The sequence below is a fragment of the Sphaerodactylus townsendi genome, linkage group LG08 (genome assembly GCF_021028975.2).
Source record: "Sphaerodactylus townsendi isolate TG3544 linkage group LG08, MPM_Stown_v2.3, whole genome shotgun sequence".
NCBI classification, from domain to species: Eukaryota; Metazoa; Chordata; class Lepidosauria; order Squamata; family Sphaerodactylidae; genus Sphaerodactylus; species Sphaerodactylus townsendi.
In genome coordinates this window covers 66424517-66450678 of record NC_059432.1, presented here as the reverse complement: position 1 = coordinate 66450678, position 26162 = coordinate 66424517, and the positions used below count along the sequence as shown (strand labels likewise).

Genomic DNA, 26162 nt, shown 5'->3' with positions numbered 1-26162 from the left:
TAATTCTGTAATGTTGTAGTTTTGGACATGCATTATACTTATAACAAGACTTCACATGGAAGTAGACAGCAATTTCTGCAAGCCTTCTTCAGTGCAGTTTCTATCGTGTTAAAAATGGGTAAATAGCTAGACCATCATGCAACCTGTTCTGATGTATGAGTAGGTGAAAGCGGCCACACTTTCTGCAGGTTGTTGAAATTTTAGAACCTTTCTACAAAACCAAACTAGTATAAAGGGGCTGAGTGCATCAACAGTGTTTGCATATTTGATCAAGGGGCAACAATGGTTAGTCAACTTACATATTCCAGGAAGCAGGATCCAATCTCACTCAGGTGTGGGTAGTCTTTGTTGAATTTTTTTTCCAATGCCTTAACAAATTTTTTCTGACACTTGTAGATCTCTTCAATATTCCCAAAGATGGTTTTCAACTGCTCCTCGCTAAACATATCTGCTCTTTTACGGCATTGCTTTATATAGCCCTGGAGAAAAGTCAGATTTTGTGGGCAAGTAAATTGGGAGACAAAATAAAAAAGGAACCACAGCCTTGACAAATGTGGCTAAACCGCTTGGTAGAGCACAGTCCAAGTGTACTTACAGACATAAAACGAAATCAATGGTTACTGTGAAATCAAAATACTACCCTCAGTTCTCCAATTCTCTTTTCAACACAACTGCTGACAGTGCAGAAGCTATTATCTCTGCTGACAAAAAGTCAAAAACCAGAGGTAGCTATCGTAGATGTCCGTAGTAAAGTTACATCTAGCTGCTTTTGCAGATCTGAAGGTCACATTCAAAAGCAACACTCAAGAATTGAACCATCTCAGCAAGAAGTAAGAAGGCATGAAATACTCATTCATATTTTACTCCGATTTGGACAGCTTATAAAACCTAATGTGAAGAAACACCTCAGGATCTTATCTAGTTTCTATTTTGTTACTGAAGGACATGTTGGACAAGATATCTTAATTCTTTGAAAAAAATAATCAAACAGTAGGACAAATTTATAGAATGTAGGCAATGGCAGAGACCCACAGAATCTCACTGTTTCAGCGAAAATCCTGTGCACTGCAGAAGCAGACAGTGAAGTCCTAAGCAGATTTACATCCAACTAAGGCCATGTACTTCAAATGGATTTAGAAAATATAGACCTGCTTGGAAGAAAATACAAATCTGTATTTCAATCTTTTATTGTGGTTCTTGGTGTAAGCTGTTCTTTGTCCAGAATGCTATGGAATGCTACATATGTTTATCTGCATGTCTTTATTACCTCACAGATGTCCTTCAGGTGTTTGATGTAATCTCTCTCTGTGCTCAGGATCTCATTGATAACATTGGTCCTCATTTGATCCTTGGTTGTTTGCCCCACTCCGTAACGGTGGGCAGTGTTTCGGGAGTCTTCTTCTCTGCCGTTTTCTAATTTCAGGGGATAGTCTTCCATTGGTTCATCCTGGTTCACTCGGAGCTTTGTCAAATACAAGAAGATTCCCATGATATCATTACTTCAAGGTTCTCTGCTTTTTAAACTCCTAAGTGCTGCTTTTGTCCATATAAGAAAAAAATGAAAGTAGCACAATTTCTTCCCCTCTTTCATACAATGTTCCTGCCTCTGTTGAGATCCCACTTACCACAAATTCAGAGACCTTCATAATTACTGTTTACTGATATGTTTGGAATATGGTTGTCATTCAAGGGATGAGATAATCTGACCACCATAATTATGCATGGGCAGTGTCCATTCACACATTTACCTATTTAGAAACCTTATAACCTTCTATCCATATACCTGTTCAAGGATACTCACAAAGTAAAACAATGCCATAAAATAATAACTTCAGCATAAAAATTATCAATAACAACCCTAAAACAAACCAGAATACAAAGTATAAAACAGCCTAAAAGGGAGATTAATAAAACAGTCCTCCAATTAAAATCAAACCATAACAGCTGCTGAATCCTTTAGTTAAAAGTTTGAGTAAAAAGGAACAATTTGCTGTAGTTTCTAAAACAGAGGAAGGCAGGTAAGCTTCAAGAGGAAGGATGTGATGGATTCCAGGACTTTGCTAAAGGATAACTAAGCAGAACCAATCTGAATATAAAGAAACATAAGAGAGAGGTTGCTTCTGATTAGCTGGAGGAGAGTGCCAGTTAATCAGTGGATGATTATTTTAAACAGAAAAGACAGAGTTTTGGAAAGGCAGAGGTTGAGTGAACAACTTTGTACTCTTGGCCGAAAGTTTGGCTTTCTGATGGAATTGCCAGACAGACGTGGCTGGTCTGATCTGTGTTCTCTGGTAAAAGTTTAACACAGACAAACATGAGGGGGTTAGCTTTGGGAAAGATACACTGAAGGGGAGAGGCAGTGAGGCTTCTACTTCGGTTATTTCAAAAGAGGGAAGGGATTCGTCTGAGGGATAGAAGGGAAAATCCTGATCATGTGAATGGGGAATTATCTTCTGGTGGTTTATCCTTAGTCTGGTGTTAGGTCAAAGTGATAAGGTTTTATCTCAGGGTAAAAGTATTCACTCAAGCTATCTATAGGTGATAGAGTTCTGATAACTCTAGCATCAGGAGGCACCTTGTCCTAGCTGAAATTATACATTCTTGCCAAGGACTGAGAAACGTGTTCAAAACTGGTAATAGTGTCTAAACTGAAACAGCAACATCACTCAGTAAAGAACTGTCTACTTTTGAAATTTACCTGTTTTTTCTTTGTGAAAATGCCAAATAACTTAGTTTTAATTAATTTTTCTAGTTCTGTTCAAAAGCCTCTGGTGCAAATCATTTCAGACAAGGATTAAAGTGAGGAAATACAATGCCACACACTACAGCTTTCTGGGAAGATCCTTAGGACAGAGGGGGGGAAAGCCCAATTTATTTAATATATAAATTTTAGTTAAGGTTGGAAAAGATCTGTATGTAACATCACTCATATGCTATGCTCACTAAGTAAGGACTATTCAACTCCTGGGGGTGACAGACTTATCTTTTGGAGGGAAAATTTCCCTCAGTGTGTCTGAAAGCATAGGGTCATTGCAGAGGGCATTTCTCAAAAGAGGCTCTCAACTGGTGTTCAGGACAATAGAGGTGGATGTGGTCACTCAAGTGCCCTTGCCCCGAGCCATTTATGGCCTGAAAGGACCATATGACCTAAAAGAGCCAGAATTTGGAATTCTGCCTGGAAACAGATGGACAATCTGTGGAGATCTTTCAACACAGGAGAGTGTCTGTATCCAACCCCTAATAATAGCCTAGCCATAGTATTTGGAACCAAATGAAGTTTCTGAACATATAAGGAAAAAGAGAAAGGGATTAGAGAGTCTATATGCTGATAGAGCTTACTGCCTATCATCCCTTACAAACACATATCCATTTGGAGTTGTGCTGTGGGGCACAAATGCTAAGAATGAAATGCTTTCCTCTATTCCAAAAGCATTCTAGCCCGTATCTAGCTGAAAAGTAGCTTCCTCAGCTTCACAGTGACTTTATTAGAGAGAAGGGGTTCAGGGATCATCAGCAAATAATAATTTTCCTCAGTCTCAAAGTTTTTTTAAATACCTGCAGAAGTTGGTAGATTATTTAACAGTATGAAAATTGAGGAAATTAACTGAGACAGGAGAAAAGTCGTTGTTGGCTATTACGTTCTGAAAGTACTAATGGTTTGGGTGAAGTGTTGAGCTCAGATAATCCCTTCAATTAACAAGAACATTGTTATATACTCACTAATCTACTATTAGCCGAGGAAGGAAAAACGGGCTTGACATACAGAGAAATGATCTTGTGATTTGAAGGGTTTGCCTGTGACACAGATGTACTGGTAGGGACTTTCTCCTTATACCTCAAATGGAAGTTTGTGTTCAGCGAATTCTACCTTCCTAATGATCATGTGACAGTGATCTACAGGATGTTTCTATTTCCTTTAAATGTCACTAACGTTTCAAGATGACATTCTAAAAGAAACTGAGTTCAAAATCCATTTGTAGCTTTTCAGCAGGGGCTCTCAAGTCTTTCGAAATACCACAAGATGGCACTGTAACAAGAATAGCAAGCAAACTAGCCAGAGTTCTTAGGGGGGATCAGGTTTAGCTAGTGATCTGAATCCATTCCTGGTATTTTTTTTTCTCCCAGTGAAACTTTCAAGACAACTCCTTCAACTGTGATATCTGTATTCCCATAAGAAGAGAATTATTGTTCCTGAAATTCAGTTTGCACACATTTGGAAAATTCTAGAAAGACAATTAACCAAACATTTTGCTTCAGCCATTTCTTTTGCCATGTATAAAATGCAAGGATAAGCATTTTTCCCAGCACAGCAAAGGTTAAATTTTTGAATGAGATACGGATGAGCCTCTGTTTTCTGTTTATTCTATTTTGCCATTTTATGAAACGTATGCATCTTTTGTTACTGTTTTACTTTTTGTTATGTAAACCCTCTGAAGTGTTTTTTTAAAGGAGAGGTGAGATATCAATCAATCAAACTATAGGAGTTTGGCAGAAGGGAGCTAAACTTTTCTCATCCATGCAAATACTTCTCATATATGCACGTTCCATGCCACAGCTTATCAAAGAGAAGATTAAGGGTGCAAATGTACCTGGGAGTGAGGACAGAGGGGCTTGCTTCTGGGTAAACATGAACAGGACTGTACTGCACAAGTCATGTCTGTTGGTCATTGCCAGAAATGCCTGCCTATGTCAAACCTGACACTGATGACTAGGGTTACTAGGTATAAGACTTGCAATCCTAGATGGTTTGGGAACAGGACAGGAGGAGTAGGAGAATCACTCAACATGGTAAATGCCACAAAGATCTGGGGAAGTTCCTAGAGTATTGTTCAATGATGTTGCCGTAACATTGTCCTCTTCCCTGTTTTTGCACCCGCTGCCATATTGAGCAGCAAGGAGGGGCAGGAACACCCAAGCTGGAGGCTGTCTGTCTGGTACCCCACTAATGGGCCTTTTGGGGTTGCCAGTTCTGGATTGGGAAATCCCTGGAGATCTGGGAGTAGAGCTTGGAGAGGGTGGGTTGAAGAGGGGAGGAACCTAACACTCTCCAAACATTCTCCAAACATGGTCGAAGGCTTTCACAGCAGGATTCAACTAGTTGTTGTGGGTTTTCCAGGCTGTGTGGCCGTGGTCTGGCAGATCTTGTTCTTAATGTTTTGCCTGCATCTGTGGCTGGCATCTTCAGAGGAGTATCACAGAGAAAAGTCTGTTACACTGCCTCAGAGTGTGGTAGTCTCTTTCTTTGGAGATTTTTAAATAGAGTCTGGATGGCCATCTGTCAGGATGCTTTGATTGTGTATTCTTGCATGGCAGGCAGTTGACTTGATGGCCTTTGTGGTCTCTTCCAGCTGTATGATTTTAGGACTGTTCCCAGCTCTGGATTGGGAAATACCTGGGGATTCTGGGGATGGAGCCTGCAGATAATGGGGTTTGGTGAGAGGAGGGCCATTGGCAGAGTATAATACCACACAATCTACTCTTCAAAACAGCCATTCTCTCTAGGGAAATTGATCTTGGTCATTTGGAGATGAATTATAATAGCAAGAGATGGCCAGGTGTCACCTGGAGGTTGGTACCCCTAACTGTTCTTTCTTGGGGATGCTGAACCAATTAGATTATTGATTCCCAGCAATCACTAGGTGGGTTTGCTTGCTAGGGCTTGGAGGTGACTGGGGAAGCTGTTCCCCTCTTCTTAGAGCCAGATTGGGCTGTTTGACTCCAGTTTGAGAAACGCTTCATATATTATGTAAAAAAAGGTGCTTTGAGGGCAAAGAGGTTTTTAAGCTTGATATTCACAATTCTTTTCATAGTTTCAGGAAGAACAGTGTCCATCAAACTGAGTGCAAATCCTATCCAGGGATCAACCTACCAAATCTGATGGAAAATGAAGGATTCTTTGTATTTCCACATAAGAAACTAAGAGGAGCCCAGCAGGGTCAAACCAAAGGTCCATACAGTCATTATCCTGTTTCTCATGGTGGCCAATCAGGTGCCCCCATAAGTCATAGAAACAGGATGTGGTGGCCAAAGTCTTCCTCTGATGTTGCTTCCCAACAACTAGCATTTGAAGGAACATAGCCTTTAAACACAGTGGTTCCCTTCTGAGATCATGACTAATTGCAATGCAAAGGGAGTAGATTTGTTCACCAGTTCAGCTCTATGAATGGAATCCAAAAATGGAATTTTCATCATGAACCCGAGGACAGGGAGTGACCTTGATTTTTTTTTGATACAGCAGTTAGTTCCTTAGTGGACTTTAGCAAGATATAATAATAAAAGAAGAGCAGCACTGTTAAATATGAAAACATGGCTCAATTCTGTGCTGTGAACAGCAACTACTTCTCATAAGGATGTCTCACACAGGCTGTATCTCCAACCCCCATAAATTGTTTATTCATTCACACACAAAAATACTGCTTGCTCCTCCTCTTCCCTTGAATATGGGCTGCCTTCTCACCCTTTCCTCCCACTCAACCTGAGGAAAGAGGAGAAGGGAATGTGAAAAACATGTCTTGCTAGCCCCTTCGGTGCAATCAATGACATATATCAGTGGTGGCGAACCTATAGCACTCCAGATGTTCATGGACTACAATTCCCATCAGCCCCCTGCCAGTATGGCCAATTGGCCATGCTGGTAGGAACTGATGGGAATTGTAGTCCATGAACATTTGGAGTGCCATAGGTTCACCACCACGGACATATATCAAGGGAGAATCTATGCTAGCTTTACCACTCAAGTTCACTGCCGCTGGCCACATGTAAGGAAGAAAGACATAGCGATGGTTCAATTGACCCACATACCTACTGGCTGCTGCAGATTCAATATTTTCAAATGTGCCAGATCCTGGAAACTAGAAATTACTGGAACTGCAGAAAACATTCATCTAATTAAAATGTTCCAAAAAGAGAGCTTGATGTTAATACAAAGAAATGAAAACACACAACCTTACCCGTACAAAGCTGGCTGGGAACCAGCCCTCGCTGTCCATTATCCTGCCCCACCACCATTCTTTGTTAGTGGCATCCATTACTTCAATGACATCACCAGCCTTGAAGCCCAGCTCTTGGTCATCCATGGTGACATGATCCCAGAGGGCCTCTGCATAGACCACACCTCCATCACTGATGAGCTGAAACGGAACACCCAGACATGTTCAGACATTAGCCATGAAGTAGTCTTCTGGAGGAGAGAGACTGATGGAAGAGACTATCATAAAGTGCAGGTAAACACCAGAGGCGTAGCTACCATGGGGACATCCGGGGACAAGTGCCCCGGGCGCCCCCTTGTGGTGGGCGCAAAAATTGCAGGTTCGCTTGTGGCTTTTTCTATTTTTCAGAGTTTTTTCCATTTTTGGCCTGCAGGGGGCGCAGTTTTTAGGCTAGCAGCACCAAAATTTCAGGCTATGGTCAGGTGACTCTCCCGATGATACCAGCCATGTTTGGTGCAGTTTGGTTCAGGGGGTCCAAAATTATGGACCCCCAAAATGGGTGACCCCATACTCCATTGTTTCCAATGGGAGCTAATAGTGAATGGGGCTACCATTTTGAGGGTCCATAACTTTGGACCCCCTGAATCAAACTTCACTAAACCTAGGTGGTATCATAAGGAGAGTCTCCTGCTGATACCACCCAGGTTTGGTGAAGGTTGGTTCAGGGGGTCCACAGTTATGGACCCCCAAAAGAGGTGCCCCATCCCCCATAGTAAATGGGGCTACCATTTTGAGGGTCCATAACTTTGGGCTTCCTGAACCAAACTTCACTAAACCTGGGTGGTTTCATCAGGAGAGTCTCCTGAAGATAGCCTAAAAGTTTGGCACTGTTAGCTTAAACATTGCTCCCCTGACAGGCACCCTCAAATTTTCCCCAGGTTCTCTCTTTAAATCCACCCTCTTTGGAGTGGATTTCAAGGGAGAATCTGGGCTCCCTAGATTAAAAAAAACATTGAAAGTATTGTTGAAGGCTTCCAAAACCAGATTCAACTGTTGTGAGTTTTACAGGCTGTGTGGCCGTGGTCTGGTAGATCTTGTTCCTAAAGTTTTGCCTGCATCTGTGGCTGGCATCTTCAGAGGTGTATCACAGAGAGAAGTCTGTTATAAGAGAAGTCTGGACACAGTGTATAATAGACTTCTCTCTGTGATACACCTCTAAAGTTGCCAGCCACAGATGCAGGTGAAACATTAGGAACAAGATATACCAGACCACGGCCACGCAGCCCAGAAAACCCACAATAACCAACATTGAAAATGATGCTGTTTGGGTGGGGAATCTACCCTGAAACAGCATCACTTTCAACGATGTTTAAACTAGGGAGCCCAGAGTATTCCCTTAAGGTGGATTTAAAAGGAGAATGCAAAAGATGTTGTTTGGTCGTGGTGGGGGAGGGACGCTACCCATATGGGGGGGCCCGCAAAACTCAGATTTTGCCCCGGGCTCCATTTACCCTAGCTACACCCCTGGTAAACACCCAAGGCTTTTAGATACTCTGAGCTAAGAATGTGGCCATTAGAAGAAGTGTAATCCTCCCTGCCTACCCTCAGCTTGTAAAGTATCTGGGTGAAGTGATTGGTCTAGATTTATTCATTTTACTTCATTTATATCCTTTTTCCTCAGTGGGAACCTAACGTGGCTCACATCATTCTCCTCCACTCTGTCCTCACAATAATTCTGTTAGGTTAGTTAGACTGAGAGACTATGATTGGCCCAAGGTCATCCATGACACAACTGGGATTCAAACCTGGGCCTCCCAGGTCCTAGTCCAACCTTCTAACCACTATACCACACTTTCTGACAGATCTCGTCCTAGGATCAACCTGAGGGGGATTTTCAGGTAACTTAATGAGTACTGTCCCAGACTTTGTGTTTCACTGGCACCAATGCTGCTCCAGAACACATTATAGCTTAGAGGGGCAATCCATCAAGCACTTCTTTGCTACTCTGATTAATGTCCACTGTGTCTGTGCTACTAAGACACTCAGTGGATTATGCCACAGGGATGAAAGCAAAGAATGAGGGCAATTTATTACTGTTTGGGAATCTCGCTCCTATTTTTCTGTATTAAAGATCATCTGGGGTGGGGGAGGCAGACATGCTACAGTTGGGGGATTAAAACACACAAGTACTGAAATTTTAAAGCTATATGAGACAGAGTGCCTCCTTCCTTTGGTGTGACCTTGTCTTTTATTGGTTCACTTATCTTTACAAACAAACAATTCACTTCATTTACCCACTTGCTTTTCCTCCAACATCTACCTGTTCACATGCACAGCATCACAGGCTTCATCCTTCATTTTCTTCTACCTGATCATTTTGTTGTCTATTCACAAATTACAACCTGTATGTATGTGCATAAATCAGTTTGTAAGAAAGAAACAGAGCATGTTTACTTTACAAATAAAATTGGGGATCATTGTTTGAATAAATGTGAGGTTTCTATTAGCATTGAATGTAACATGAGAGTTACTCAGTGCATGTATGGGGGGGAGGGAATCAAAGGTACAGTGTAAACAGACTGCGTGTGTTTTAAATGTAACTTTTGAAGAGGGCTTCTGTCTAATCAAACTCCAATGGATTCTAAGGCCTTTTATGCACATACAGCTTACTAAATATTTTCCCAATGTCAAATCTTGTGTCTTGGAAACATTTTCTGTGAAATAATTCTACACACCTCCCCACTCCAAAACCTGGTCATTTTGGGTTCCCCCCCCCCTTGCTTCCTTAATTGCATTAATTCCACACACTATTGCAGAAAACATGCTATTCCTGATGGTGGTGGGATGTCATCTGTGATATACAACCCTCACCCCTTTTTTCTTTTGTGTAGGCATTCGAATATTACTGCACACTTATACTTTGAAGTGGCAATTCAAAAATGACTCAGTTCCATTTCTACTATTGGGAACTACCAACACAAAATGGAACCAAAACAACTCCTAGAGCAGGCGCCATTACCTGAAGGAAGAAAAACACATATCCTCCCAAAGACCTACATTTTCAGCCAAATTTGATCTGAAGTAACACTGTCATCATTGCAGCAGTCCCCAAGTATAATCAGCAATTACCCCAGTACTCTTTTCAATCACCCCAGCGTCTCAGTTTTCTACTGGTGAGGCAATCACGTCTTGCATCAAAATCGCTCTCTCCCCTAACAGTACATTATTAGTTGAAACGAAATTGACAAAGCTGATCCAATCGATCCTGCTTCTTTGTATCTATGCCTGAATATTAACATCACAAGTACTATGCAAAATTGACAAAGCTGATACAAACAACCCTTCTCAAAATTACATTGCTAGTTTGATATGACAAAGAGAATTGTTTAAAATGTCACTGAAAATGGAGAAGGGGGAGGAGAAAATGGCTGAAGTGGAGATTGGGCAACTACACAGGGTGTGGATATGGGCCAGATGTTTGGTGAAGCAGAGAAATAAAGACCCTTTCAACATGATCACATACTCAAGGGAAGCTGGCTTGGAAACAGGTTTACGAACTGAGGTTAAAGTGGCCTTTTCTGCATGCACAGCTTACCACAGATATTCCCAGTGGTCAAACTCTGTGCCTTGAAAACATTTTCTGTGAAATCAGTCCGCACACCTCCATTCCTCCCATCGTTTTTCCCTTTGTCTCTTCAGTTGCATTTATTCCACATGACACTGCTGATAATGTATTATTCCTAATAGTGCTAGGATGTCATCCATGATGCAGAACAACCCCCCCCTTCTTTTTCTTTTGTGCAGGAGCACTAGCATTACTGGGTAGTTATATTTTAAAGCAGCAATAAAAATATCTCAGTCTCCATTCTGGCTACTAAGAACTACACAAAAAGGAAGCAAAAAAGCTTGAGTGGATCAGTTACCATTACCTGAAGGAACATTGCAAGCTCTATGTTAAATTGACAACACTAATCTAATCAACCCTGCTTCTGTGTATCCATGCCTTAATGTTAACATCATAAGCTCTATCCGAAATTGACAAAGGTGATCTTATCGACCCTTCTCCTGTATATCTGTGTCTGAATGTTAACATCACAAGTTCTATGTGAAATTGACAAAGCTGATCTAATCACCCTTGCTTCTTATTCCTGCCTCAATTTTGCATGACAGAGATTTTTGTTAAAATCCTGTCAAAAATGGAGGACAAAGGGGAGGAGAAAATGGCTAAAGAGGAGGTTGGGTGACTACCCAGGGGTGTGAATAAGGGCCTGGCATTTGGTAGTGGGGAGAAATAAAAACCTCCGTGATTGCAAGCTCAAAGGAAGCTGGCTTGGAAGTGAGCAGGAAAAAGACATTGCAGTAAAAGTACTTGGGAAAACAACAGAGGAAAAATGAAGGGGAAATGTTTCCAGAACCTAACAGAGGAAAAGACATGTGGAATTCAAAAAAGAAAATGTAGCATTTGGTGCCAAGATTCGTTGCAAATAACTTGTTCAGAAAAGGCCAAGTGTTCAGGAGAACAACAGAGGGAAAATGAAAGGAAAATGTTTCCAGAAGCAAAAGAAGGGGGGGGAAATGTGTGGAATTCAAAGAAAAAATATAGCATTTGGCAGCAAGATATGTTGTAAATGACATGTGTGGAAAAGGCCTAAATCAGCTGGGAAGAGTAATTTTTACTGCAGTCCTTTTTCCCATGGGCATATCCTTTTCAGTCCTGCTTTTTAAAAAATCAAATGTGGTACACTTAAATATAGTTGCATAGAGATCCCCAGCAGGATTTAAAAGCTTAACATGGAAGATACATACTGCACTCCTCTAACTTTTAAATGCAGATAAGGTTTTACCAAATGTGGGATTAACACTTGCAGTTAATCAGAGAACTGTAATGGTGCCATTTCCTCTGCTTCACTTTCATGGTTCAGTTAGCAAGGGTAATATGAATGTACTGCAGAAAACCTGTTTTGTCATACAATCATACCATCATGCCATAAACTAATTAAATCTCAGAGACAAAAATAACTTAAGCTGCATCAGAGAATGATGAAGGGGAAAAAATCTAAAAAATATAGCACATTTCAAAAGAAAGACATGACATGGATAGCAAGTATATATAAGGGTCCACTTTTTTAATTAAAGAAGAGCTTATATATGAGGTACTTTATAAATTAATATAGTGTTCTAATATTAGACACATGATGAAGGCCTTTCCATGCAGCCAGTTTATTACACAGGCAACATGCTGTTGCTACCCCCTTCTTACAGGCTATCCAAACATGGATAGCCCTAGCAAATGCATTGATTGTGAAGGGAATCCAAGCAACACCTTCCCCTCCCTCCAAATCACAAATTTTGTTGATATAAGCATATTTAATGCACAATAGATACTGTGATGGTGTCATGCTAGCTGCTAGCTATTGATCAGGGTTCCCATTACAAGGCCTGCACAATTCTTCTGCGCGCAAATGATTCATGCCACAATACTCCAGCAGAAAGACTCCTCCAATCTTCTAAAATTGAAACCACAATATTAAGCTGGCATCCCTCAGCAAGGCTATCTTATCTCATGCAGCACACTCCGCAATTTAATAAGGCTGTGTGTGTTTCTTCTTTCCATTACTGAGGTACATACAAGTCATACAAAATTAGCATTGGGGACAGGATTTAGAAGGAACCCTTTCTTTGGCATCTAATTTAATATGTGCAGTAATATGTTCTGGCATGGAACACTGAGCTGTGAGCCAGCATTTGCAGTCTGAAAGATTACTATAGGTTTAGCAATTCAATAAGATCTGAATGTGAAAAAGTGTAATCCATATTGGTCTATGGTAGAGATGCCAGCCTCCCAATGGACCCTGGGAATCCCCTCATTACACCTCATCTCTAGAATACAGAGATCAGTTTCTCTGCAGAAAATGGATGATTGGGAGGGTAGACCCAATGACATTGTATCCCACTGAGGTCTCTGTCCTCCGCAGGGCCGAACCCCACATCCCCTGGAGTTTTCTCATCTGGATCTGGTGGTGGCCAAGAAGTGACTCTGGTGACTCTAGCCTGCGGTTAACAGAAGGAAAGAGTTAATATTAGGGTCAAATAATTCATTGGGGCTTTCCCCACTCACCTTCTGCTGCGCGCCACTCTCGCGCCCCCTCAGCGCGCATCATTCCTGGCGCTCTCTCGGGGTTCCCCACGACGACCTCCGCACGGGGTCATCAAAAGGTACCGTTTCTTCAGCGCCAGGAATGACGCGCGCTGAGGTGGTGCAAGAGCGGCAGCAACGGGGCGGCTGCATGGTTGCCGCCCTTGCAAGTGGGGAGCACCGCTGGACCCCCGCGCTACTTTCCCGAAGTAGCGCGCAGCAGAAGGTAAGTGGGGAAAGCCCCATTATATGGGAAGGCTGGGATCAGGATTTCCTGAGGTTTTTTTTCTAAAAACAAAACCAGCTGCAGGGGATGGGGAGAGGGTTCCAACTGAGGTCACAGCCCAGAGAGAGGATATTTAACTCCCCCCTATACTATTTTCCCAGTACATGTTGCCCTTCTACAGCAGCTATTTGGCCCATAGCAGAAACTGTATATGGTTTATGTACACTTTTCTTTTTAGGAGCAAATATTAGAATCAGAAATACAGTGCGGGGAAAGAAACAGATACTCTGTCCACCCTGCACTAGTCTAGGTCTCGCCTGAGACTGCTTTTGTCATTTGTTTTTAAAGTAGGGAATCCTGACTGTGGATTTCCTATATCACTTGGAGTGATATATAACATTTTTGTCACTCATTACTGTTTACAATTATGTTAGGTCAACCAAAAGAAGAGGCCCTTCTGCTTAGTTCTACCAGCAGGGTTGCCATCCCTAGGTTGGGAAACACCTGGAGATTTAGAGGATGGAGATTGGGGAGGGTAGAGTTTGGGGAGGGGAAGCACCTCAGTTGAGTATGATTCCATAGAGTCCACTCTCCAAACCAGCCATTTTATCTAGCTCAACTGCTTTCTGTAGTTTGGAGATCAATTTTAATTCTGGGAGATCACCAGGCCCCACTTGAAGGTTGGCAGCTCTATTCTACCAGGTTTCCAGATGGCAAAATGCAGTCCAGATGCAACATGTGTGTCACTGAAGCTAACTCTGGACTCTTCCAGCAGGGGTGCCAAGAGCTCATTGGCATCTTCACTCTTCAGCAGCTGTTGCTAATGAGCAATGAGCTGCTGCAATTGGCTCGCTGGGCCTTTAAAAACCCAACTGAAACCCTACAGTTTTCTCTAAGCAATTGTAGATTTACTACTGGATGTCAAAAAGTATATATAAACAAGATACAGTAGAAATTGTTGCATGAGATCCTCTAAGCAAGAGCAGAACAAATATTGCCAAGAGGAAGAAGTAACAGCCACTCTAGTTTAAGTCAATTGTTCATATGCAAAGAAATGCAGGTTGCAAAGCTATACATCTATATGCATAGTTTTCCATCAGTTTCCATTTGTCTGAAGCAGTTCACCTCAGTATAATTGCCTCTTAAATTGGCAGGCTACAGAGAAAGCTCAAGGCGATATTTAAAAAGATAAGAGATCAAAATACTTTTTTAGATGCGCCTTTTCTCTGCAGCTTATGAATCCTGGATGAAGGCTGTTTTAGGACACATCCTTTCTGTTTAGTTTTTTGCTCTTTAATGTGTAATCCTACGCAGACATGCTCCAGTCTAAGTCCACTGCAATCACTGAAGACTGGAGTAACTCTTCATTGGACTACATTGTTAATCTATTAACATACCACTGTAATGTCCCAACATTGCTAATGTTATTCATGATTGCAAAGGGCTAAAAATCATCCCTGTTTCTACCATATGCATAAAGCAATTTTATATCTAATATATGAATGCATCCATACAGATGGATGGGAATGCAGGCGACTCAGCTATAATCCACAAATTCAAGGGAGTGATTTCTGTACAAAAGGAGCTGCTGTTACATCAAAATGGCTGTACTTGCCATAAATCCCTGTAATAGGAAACACAAATATTTCACTTCACTTTAGTCTTTTCATTATCCCAGTGGCATAGCACCAAGGGGGCAGGGATGCGTGTGACGCACCGGGCGTGCGCTGGTATGGGGGCGTGGTGTGGCATTCTGGGGGCATGGCAGGGGCACAGGGTGCACGCGTGCCCTGGACACAGTTCCCCCTCACTCCGGCCCTGCACTATCCATTCATGGGAAACTCTCAGTATGGATTTTCAGGATCTAGCTAGATGTGGCACAAACAAATTTGCATAGGTTTCCCCGCACATCTTAATGGGGAAGGAGGGTAACTGTTACAAATAATGGGTATAGCCCTTTCTTTGTATGGTTTTTCCAACCCTAGTCACATACACATTTGCTCTATAGGAGGACCATAAAATTACCATAACAAGCTGAAACTATGACTTGCTGAGTCATCACTGAGGATGGGGTATATGCCAACCACCATGACAGCTATGCCAGTGTCACATCACAGAACTACTGGCAGGCCAAATTACTGCCCCAGAGCTAGTCTTTACAAAACAGAAACAATGGCTCCAATGTTTAAGGTTATGGAACAGGCTGAAAAGTTGCAGTCAACCAGGAATTATGCATCAACATCAAAATTAGAAAAAATACTAAATTGATCATTTACACTGATGCAGTAAATGATTAAAAAGAAAAAAGAAAGTTTATTTTCCTTGATGTTGACATACAATTGGAAAGCAATACCAAGAACTTTTAAAGATTATATGAGGAGTCCCTAACTAAAGGTCCAGGCCATTAAGCAGAGAAAGGACAATAGAACCAAAACATGGGAAGAATAGTTGGTTTTTATACTGTTTTCCCCTCCTGTAGGGTGTCTCTAAGCAGCTTACAATGGCCTTCCCTTCCACTCCTCAGAACAGGCACCTTCTGAGGTTACATGGGGGTGAGAGAGTTTGAATAGAACTGTGACTTGCCTCAGGTCACCCAGCAGGCTTCATGTGGAGGAATAGGGAATTAACCCAGTTCTCCAGATTAGAGTCCACCACTCTTAACCACTAAAGCATGCTGGAAGTCAACTTAGGCTACTCCATTTCACATAGTTTAGCTCACAGCTGGAATATTATATTCAGATCTGGGTATCACATTTCAAGAAAGTTTTTTGTTACAACAGAATGTAGAATAACATGCTGCACAGGAAAATTAAGGATCCCCGTCTCTCGTGTAGTTTTCAGCAGACTATGGATACCAAAGACAAGTATACTATGCTTATAAAGGCTAGGAGAAAGCAGCATCTCTTGTACTGTCCATGCATGGCATCTTGTTCAATCTTCTGGCCAGTGATGAAAATGGAAAATGAAAGCAGGGGGCTATCCCCAGGCAAGAGCCCAGCTGACTCTGTCAGCATCTCTGCATTCTCTCTTGCAACTATTCCACCTCTAATCCAAGGAAGAACGTCTTTCACATTCTATTCTTGATTGGATTTCTGGTCAGCAAGGGCATGTCGATTGACCTCACAGGTTATCCTAAAATTTCCCCAGGGACCTGTTGGAGGTCAACGTCAATATTTTTTGGAAGTATCATGGGATTTTTAAAAATGTATCAGCTTTGGCAGCTAGAGTGAAGAAAATGAGATTTTTGCACAAATGCTTTGTTTTAATCCAATTGTCTATGGATACTTTATGCAGCTGTTGATAATTCATTTTTTGCCTCTCAATGAAAGCAGCTAATTAATATTTTACAGGCATCAGCCATGAAAATTAAAACTACTATTCTAACATCCTCACTGGATAGACAGAACACTGAAGACAACAGGATACGTGTAGCCCAGAGACCTCCTCTGTACCTCACAGCCTCTGGGAAGGAGTGAATGCCATGAAGATAATTCCATAAATAACTTCTTGCAAGTTTGTACTGCTTATTCAAGTGAAAAAATTATCTTCATTTGATCTCAGAATAACACCAATAATGAGACAGTATAATTTTATTCATTTGATTAAAAAGAAAGTATTAATGAATTACCAGTGCTTTCTCTGACAGCTCTACAAAATAAGCATATTTTCCTCCCAAAACGTTTAAAAGACTTTGACAAATATGAACTAAAACCTTGCCACACAGAAAACTTAAATTGTCTAAAGCCTTAAATCAGCTTAAATGTTTAAGCTCATCAAAAACCCATAAAAGGCCTTCAACTGACACACGTGATCTTCTGCCCTGAAGTGGCCTCGGTGTAGCTACCCGCCCCCTCCCAATTCTTTCCATTCAGCACTGGGGCTTAAGAGATAACAAATAGTGCCATCTTAAGCAGAGTTATGCCCTTCTGAGCCCATCAATTGACTGAGAAGAGCATAACTCTGATCAGGAGCCACTGCAAGATTTCGAGGTAGTACACAATGACTGACAGCATAACATCCCCTGATGTTTTGTCTAATAGGGCCCTGGGGCAATGGCGAAAAGGAAGGAGTGCTTAGCTCCACCTACCAGCCACAGAGCCAAAACTGCAGGGAACATGTACCTCCTCTTTCTAACACATCTTCATCAGAACAGCCAGCTGAAAAAGTCTTTTTGGAGGGGAAAACCTAATTCCAGAGGGATAGCCATGTTTGTTCTGACCTGAATAACCCCAGGCTAGCTTGATCTCATCAGTTCTCAGAAAATAAACTGGATTGGCCCTGTTGGCATATGGATGGGCAACATCCAAGGAATACCAGGGTCATGATGCAGAGGAAGGCAATGGCAAAGATCTCTTGCCTTGAAAATTTTACCAGATCAGCTGTGACCTGATGGCATCAAAAAAAGAAAAAGAAAAATTTTTTAGTCTACTACAGCCAAATAACTGAACGCCTCATAACACCTTCAAGACTAATGAATGTATTGTGGTGGAGAGATCTTGTGAGCCCCTTTTACTTAATGCATTTTACCACACATATGGGGAGAACATGCTACACAATTCTTTCAATACACACAATCTCATGCGCGCTGCTCCGTTTCGATAAAGTAGTGATCACTCGTATCTGGAGGACCGTCACATATAGTGCCAACACTACCATTGAACTTAGGGACTGAAAATGACTTTGGACTTCATACATCTGAGCAAGTAGGCTCTGAGCTGCAAAATCTTATGCCAGAATAAATTTGTTAGTTTTTATTATTTATTTGCTGTCTTCATTTTTCTACATATGACTCAGTGCTGAGTGTAATAATAAGTCCATGAAAAAGCATCAAGTGGACTGAGTTCTATTGCAAACTTTCTGTGGCGCAAGCCCTCAAATTGAAGTGGAGACAAAATTAATTTGTAAAACAATTGCATAAAGCATCTCACTACTTCATATAGAATAATCTTGTAAATGACAGAGGTTAAAACACCCTAGTACATTCATTGACAGTGCAATCCAATGCAGAGCTACTTCAGTCTAAGTCTATCGTGTAGGACTGCACTGTAATTTTAAATTCAGTAATAGTTAAGTAATACAAAACAAACTGCACACACACACACAAAGATACTAGAAGTAGGTGTGGAAAGATTTCTCAACGTTCTTCCAATCCACAAACATCCACAAACAATAGATTTACATCCTGAGTATTGAAGAGAATAAAAGGAATTGAATGTAGAGGGCAGAAGAAAATTTCCTGAACTATTTGTAATCCATAAACAAAACAGTGCTTCTATTTGTCTTATCCACTCTTTAAAATGAGGTGACTGTGGGCCACACGGCGTCTGCTGACACCTTACCTGTTGCTCAGCAAAAGTCATCAGAAAGAGGGCAGGCTTTCAGTAGCTGCTGCTAAGCAACTACAGAATTCTAGGCTTGGTTTCTCTGAGTAAAAGAGGCAAAGATGTTCACATGCGTGTGGGGGGGGGCAAAGGGGGAGGCAAAGATGTTCATATGCGTGGGGGGGGGGAGGGCATTAGCGATGTTGCCTGGGAGCCAAGGGGACGGCAGCCCGCAAAAGTTTGGGAAGCACTGCTCTAAATTAATTAGTATGTGTCCATATTTGTGTTTACTCCTTGTAGCGATTGTTGTAATTTAGAGACATTTCCTTATAAAGAACATAAAAGGATATCAGTTTACAGAGTGTCCCTGATGGCTGGTGCGGTGGTCAAGATAAAGGACATCTAGAGAAAAAGAATATACGGCTTGGCAATAAAATTACATTTACTTTTTCTTTGTTTTAATCACTCTTGTGACTGAACCCCTAGCTTATTACTGCCCTGGCACCCTGCATTCTTCTGTTCTTTGTATACAAAGGCTCATGATAAATGCAGTAGCATAGCAGGAATCAGGAGTGAATTGACAAGTGAAAGTAGACCAGGAGTAAGCCAGGCTGAATGGTCTGCAGTGCTTCCAGCCAACAGCTGGTGGCAGAGCAAGGGGAAACAACAAGAGAGAAGGTGCCCTTAATTTGGCACCCTTGGCCAGCTCTAAGCTTAGTGGCTCCTGAAGCACTACAAAAACAAGGGGGGGGGTAGTTCTGCTTATTCCTGCCTGCCTCTGGCCCTTCATGGCAGTGGCCCACCAGAAACGTTCCCTGTTACATCCAGTCGCCAATCCACCATAGGCAAAGAATGCTGCAGTGCTTTTAGAGACCATGAATGCCCACACTATGGCCCCTTCTGCACAGCAAATGTATAGCGGGTTGCAGTCAGAATAAAGTAACCCATTTTCCAATTTTCGCGTTCACATGCATCTGTGCAGGCAGCAATTGGAGCCCACAGAAACAATCCAGGTTGCTTTCACACGGAGACACGTCTATTTTTTTTTATTTACTTCCCAACGATGCGTAGCTATGCAGGCATGCACAAATGAACCCCCACAGCCATGCTGATGTCTCACAAAATGACCATCTCCACCTGTGTAGCTATGCAAATGTAAGCCACGAAAATAAAATTTAAAGGAAAAGGCAGGCGAATCAAGTGCATTCTGCCAGGCCGTCCGCTTGCGAGCGGCTGCAACCCAGGATTTTTGAAAAGACTCGCTATTTTAGCAATTTCTTTAAAAATGGGGTTGTGGGAAATAACACAGGGCAGACTCGTTTTAGGGGCGGGATCTTTGTGAAGTTCCCCTCCAAAACTTTTTGTGTGTGTCCTACGCCTGTGTTTATTGGTTTGTGCGGAACAGGCCTATGTTTGTAAAAATCCAAGTTTAGAGGTTCGTTAGTTTTAAGAGATGGTGTGTATGTGTGTGCAAAAAATGTCAGGTATTTGAGGAGGGTAAAAACCATTTCAAGATCTTAAGGATCAGAACACCTAGCCAAAGCTGTTTAAAAGACAACAGCAATTAGCTCTATTATTTGTAGTAAATAGTAGGCTTAAAATGCTCATGGCTGCAACACAAATATGTGTAGTTCTCATTCTGTAGGTTGTCTCAGCCATGTCATGAAGGCTTTTTCTCAAAATAACCACAGATCCAAAGAACAGCTGATAGCATCATTTATTCATTTCAAAACATGCTCTTCATGCATCCATTCCAGTGCCTTGGGGCTGGGGAATAAATCAAGAAGACAGCAGATAATGATCAGGACTCCTTATAGAGCAGAGTTAGCCTGGGAGCATGGACTAAAATCAACAAATGGATGCCTTAGCATTTCTTTCACACTTTGCAAAAGCATTCTGGGAATGGCTTAAACAAATGGCTCCTGGAGCCAATTTTGTCATGGAATGACAGGAAGAGGAACATTCCTTCATTGTGAGTACCATCCACAGACTGGCCACTGTATCATGGTCCATCATGCAACAAATGTTGGGATCCATCTGATGGTCCTTAGCACTTTACACTAGGCAGCAAATACTAATTCATACACAATTTTATACACAGGTACTCCTACTCTACTGTGCTTTCAATGTCTTTCTCTTTGTGAGAATAAACCCTGAGTCCAGGGACACCTGGAGGCACAAATATTCCTAATAAGTGTTCCTCAGTCAGAAATAAATTTTATTAGTCTTTGGACTCCTGCTGCTACAGACTAACATATCTTCCCACATAGAATTATCTTTCTGGGGGTGTGAAGGAAACACTCATAAGGATGATTTTTAGAAAACCTGTAAATCCATGTTATTTAAGAAAGAATTTGGAGGTGTTTATTCTTGTTTAGCTGTTTGGAAGTATGTACTGTTTGAACTGTTGATGATTTTTATTTTTTTCCCCTTGTCATCTTGTGTTTGATCCATCCAGTGAGACATTTCATTTTGTTAGCTGACCTGTATCTTGTTTTGTATGGAAAGGAAAAGCAGTGTATAAATATTTCAATAACAGAAATAGCATTAACCCAACTACAGTGACTTTTATGCTATCACAATGGTGCTACTTTGGGCTAAGTGTAAATAATCTTGATATGGAGAGAAGTTGCAGATGGCTACACTGGTGCTCAACCAAATTAAAAAACAAAATCCCTGTAATACCCTTTATTAGGACAAAATCCCTATAATACCCTTTATTAGGACAAAAACAGTGTGCAAGTCTTTAATTACCCAGCATGGCTTAGTTAGACTGTTGGACTAAGATCTAGGGGACCCAGGTTCAAATCCTCACATTACCATGGAAGATTGCTGGGGGATTTTGGTTCAGTCACACACTCACATTGTATTTCGTATTTGTAGTTAGATTTATACCCCACCCTATTCCCTGCAGGGTTCAGGGCGGTTAACAACATAGCAAAACAATATACATTCGAACAAAGTAAATGCGAATAGAATACATGAAACTAAAAAAATAAGAAACAAATACAGAGGGCGACTTAAACACATCAAGCCTAATAATTTGCCAGTAACAATAACAGCAGCACTATATCAATACATATCAATACTAAATCCATTCTAACTTACTTTACATGGTTGGTCTGAAGATAAAATGTTGGAGACAAAAACTCTGCAAGCTGCTTTGAGTTCCCTTTTGAGGGAAAGGCGGGGTATAAATAAAATTAAAATAAATGAATACAATAAGTTTTTGCTGAATCCTAGGATAGTGTGATGTCACTTCCCAGTGCACCCAAAAATGCCCTCATCAATATGACAGCACTGCCTATATCCCTGCCTCTTAGTCTCTCACTGATGGACAGCTGGCACCTGGCAACCTTGTTTAGAATTCTTCACCAGGCTGAATGGGAAAGAAAACAGGGAGGAAAGCAGATGTTTCAGGCCGTGATCTTAAGGCCTCTTATTTGAAGGCCTCTTCAAGCTTTCTTATTTACTTTTAAGGCTGTTTATTTATACATCTTGTTGTGGACCTCCTAGAGGCACCTGGTTGGCCAGTGTAAACAGACTGGTAGACTTTCTGGGCCTTGGTCTGATCCAGCATAGTTTTTGTTATGTTCTTATGAATATAATGTAGATCTATTGAACATATTTGAATGATCAGGTGACTCTCAAACACTAAACAGAATGCAAAGATCCTTTAAAAGACAGAGAGCAGATAAAAACTTGGTTGTCATTGGCATTTTCTGCACACTTTGTTATCAGACCGACCTATGGTAGGTTGGGGGAACCCTGCTTTAAAACAGCTGTGTCTCTTCCCATCTCTGCCAACTCTTGGGGTACTTTGTAGTACCAAAATGGAGAGCCCATTGTTTGCATTGGCTCATTGAACCCACAAGGACATACAGTAAGTAAAAACTGTGTCTGGACTTGCCCTTGCCACCTTTGCTTTGCAAAGCGCCTTTCTTACACCCTTCCTAACAGGATTAAAAGAATACAATGCCCCTGCCCTGGAGAGTGTTCCCACCTCCAACCCTGGACCACACACCCCTGCAAAGACAAAGGACATGTTAATGTGTTTGCCCTGAGTGTTCCTGTCCAGTGTTGTCTTAACCCAATGTTTCTTCCTCTAATACCTTAAATGACCATCTCATTAGTGTGATGGGCTTAGCTCTCATTAGCATTAGCTGTAATTTCATCAGTTACCTTCTCCCTTGCAGGTACACCCAATCTTGGACCATCAAACTGATGCCTCAACCCATTAGATTAACAACCCAACCATTAAGGTTGATGTCTGTCTCTTCTCTTTCCCCAGAAAGGCAGTACTCTTCTTTGTCCTGGGAAATTAAGGGTCACACAGCATAACCCTGACAGTCCTTTTTCCCCGATAAGTAGCTCCCTTGCCCAGTAGTCCTTGTTCAATATATCTAGACATCTTGCAGTCTGTGATATTGTTCTACAATGCATTGTTCTTCCAAAGCTAAGCGTGGGCCACTCAGTTCTGTTCATCAGACCATTCCACTCTAAGATCAGGTAACTATAACCCTTACTCCCCAATTCCCTTATCTATTCCAGATCTATCCCCTCACAACTGCTTATATCTCAGGACTCTGTGTGCATTCTGCTGCTTTGATTACTGTGTGCTTGTGTACCCCCATTATCCCTTAATAAAAAATGTTAAACTTCATTCGCTCACCCTTGGAGTTTCTTGAAAAAGTTGACTTCTCAAGCTTGCTCAATGTTTTGCTAAGTCAAGAGTCTGCTCTCGCTAATTCCCCACTCTAAAAGGGAGAGACTCCCACCACTTCAAGTAACAACGTCGTTTATGTTTTCAGCCTGAAAATAAAACATTTCCATGGAGTTCCTCGCTATTTTTCTTTGGTTTTGGAAATGTTTCCAAGCAACTTTTTCTCTATTTCTGAAAACACTTCTACAATGGTGTATTTTTTAAAAAATGTTTCAAAGTGGCAGAGTGGTCATACTTGAAATGTTTTCTTTATTGTGGAAAAGCCTGGTCATTTTCAATGCCCATGTGCCAACTTCCCCCTTGGTGCCCAGTCTGCCTTTTTTTGCATCCCTCACCTCATTCCTTTCCTGCTTGCCTCTTCAATTTTGTCATTGGGGGGGGGGGGGCGTCCTGTTTTAGGTGGATCAACAAAGCATCAATTAAACGGATTTACAAAGCATCAAATCAATGGTTCAACACAGTTAATACTTTTTTTGAATCTTTAACCTCCTCCTTTGTTGTCTTTAAGTCTTATTCCAGCTGTCTAATTTTTAAAAGATCATTCTTGATTTCTTTAAACTCCTTTAATAATTCAGACATTGTTGCTTATATATTTCCCAGTTCTTTACTTGGGATATTTCCAGTACTGTGCACAAATGGAACTTGAACTTCATCACCAGGCCATACCTCCCCTCATATATCAGATTAGAGACAAAGCCTTAAGGCTAAGGTGAGTACCAGAAAAATAGAATCCTTCAAAAGAGAATCTTTTAAAAAATGCCTTAGCTTTGGCTGATATTTTGAAGATAGAAGAGAAAAAAACAGAACCAAAAATTAAGAAAGTCTACAGAGTTAACTCAAATAATCAAAAACCACAGGGCTTTGTTATCTTCTAGTGACTCATTGAAAATCACCATTCAAGATGTAAGATAAGGATATTATCATAATGAATGAGATATCATTGAGAGTCTTGCAAAAGAGAAAGAACTATGCTTTTTTAGCCGAAGCTCTTAAGAAGAAACAGATAAGATTCACCTGGTTTAAACGGGAGGGCAATGGTACAATGGTTAACAACAGAGAATCACTTCTATTGTAATGGCTAAGGAATTTTTTAGAACAATAACAAAGATGTTACCTAAAAATACCTAGCCATTGAAATATTGAAGTTGATAAAATAGATTAAAAGGCTAGATATTAAGGTAATAGAGAAATGTTGGAGTTTAGGTTTAATTATATAAAATGGCAGGAGAGATGTCTAAAGCGGAATGAAGGATTTTTATATATAAGTCTTCAATTTTGAAAATAAGTTGGGGAGATAAGATTATTATGCAGACAGGCTTGTATATGTTTGTCTTTAGAAATGAAATTTGACAAAGATTTTAAAGCTTTCTGGATTTTGATATTAATTGAATGTTAATATAGTATGGAAAATTTTTGCAGTGGGTGATAGATGGGAAGCCAAAATAGTTATGTGCAGTTTCTGTATGTATAGTGTAGAGGGTAGAGTGACTGGATCACTTTTGTGTTTGTTTTTGTTTGGTAGTTTTGTGGTAGTTTTGTTCTAGTTATTATAAAATTAATAATAACTATTAAAAATCAATGGATCAACAAAGCACTATTTCAATGAATAAGCAAAAAAAAATTCAAAACATTACAGCGGTCATGAGACGTTTGAAGGAGGTGAGTGTGGATAAACATTGTGATAAGTTGGAGGGGGTTGAAAATGTTCTGGAAACATTCTAAGTCTCCTCTGTTCCAGACGAAACATTCCTGATTCCCTCATCCTTTCCTCATATGGGTTGGTCTCAGGCTCTGGTTCATTCTTGTCACTCTCCTCTACACCTGTTCCACTCTGTCCACATCCCTTTTGAAGTGAGGTCTCTAGAACTGTACACAATAGTCTAGGTTGTCAATATTAAGTTGAATGTGGCTAGGCTCCTAGTGCAGCAAATGCCACTCAGTTTGGCTTGCTCCAGGGCCATCCAAACTTCCCAGTGCACCTTTGCTTCCCAGTCATGTACACCCCTACCCACCCCTCCATGACTTTCAGCAAACCATTACCAATCAATCTCAGTTGTTCTTCTGCAACATCAGGTTGATAACAGAACTGGTCTACTTTGCAGTTGTTGTAAGGGTTACTGATATGTTCTTATTATGAAAATTAACAGACTCTTTAAATAGTTTGTCTGATTAACTAGTGGTATTTTTTTAATCAAAATGTTTTTAAATAGTTTTACTTCAGGCACAAGGGAGGAGGTGCTGCTTCAATTTTTTTCTTCATACACACAGAATGCAAAATCTTACCTGTAGTTTGAAGTGATAAAGAGTACAGGAAATTTACCACTTGATTGTCTGCATTATTATTAATTGGATCTAAGATGCTTTAAATCTCAGGAGCATTTATTGGTTAAAGAGGGAATTAAAGTGTGTGCACTTGCTTCTGTTCAAAGAACAAAAGAGATACCAAGGCAAGTAGTGGTGAGGACCGTCAATCTGTGCCTTGGAGAGACTGTCTGCCAAAATCATGCTACTGCCCAAACTCATGAGACACTTCACAAACAGATATTCCATCCAGCAGTGGCAGCTGTCATCCTTGATCTCTTAAACCCTCCTGGATATTTCCAGTTGTAGCATCTCTTTCTTGAAAGACATTAAAAAGTTAGTGGAATTAATTTGCATTCCAACCACACTGTCCTATCACTGAGTGAAACAATATTTCCCAGATTCCCTGGCACTTTCAACGTTCAGTCCATCATGTAAGGGAGGAGAGTGCAGCAGAAAAGGAAATCTTCCACCTGGTCATCACCATGAGGGATTAAATGTAAGAGAAAGATGTTGCCACCACTGG

At 41.0% G+C, this 26162-nt stretch overlaps 1 protein-coding gene across 1 annotated transcript in view; it reads right to left on the bottom strand.

Moving 5' to 3' along the window:
- The window catches only part of LOC125437562, a 178156-nt gene that overhangs the window by 20873 nt on the left and 131121 nt on the right, over nucleotides 1–26162 (bottom strand). The window contains 3 exon segments of the mRNA XM_048505244.1: nucleotides 300–479; nucleotides 1268–1462; nucleotides 6951–7130. Of these exon segments, the coding sequence (XP_048361201.1) occupies nucleotides 300–479; nucleotides 1268–1462; nucleotides 6951–7130 (555 nt within the window).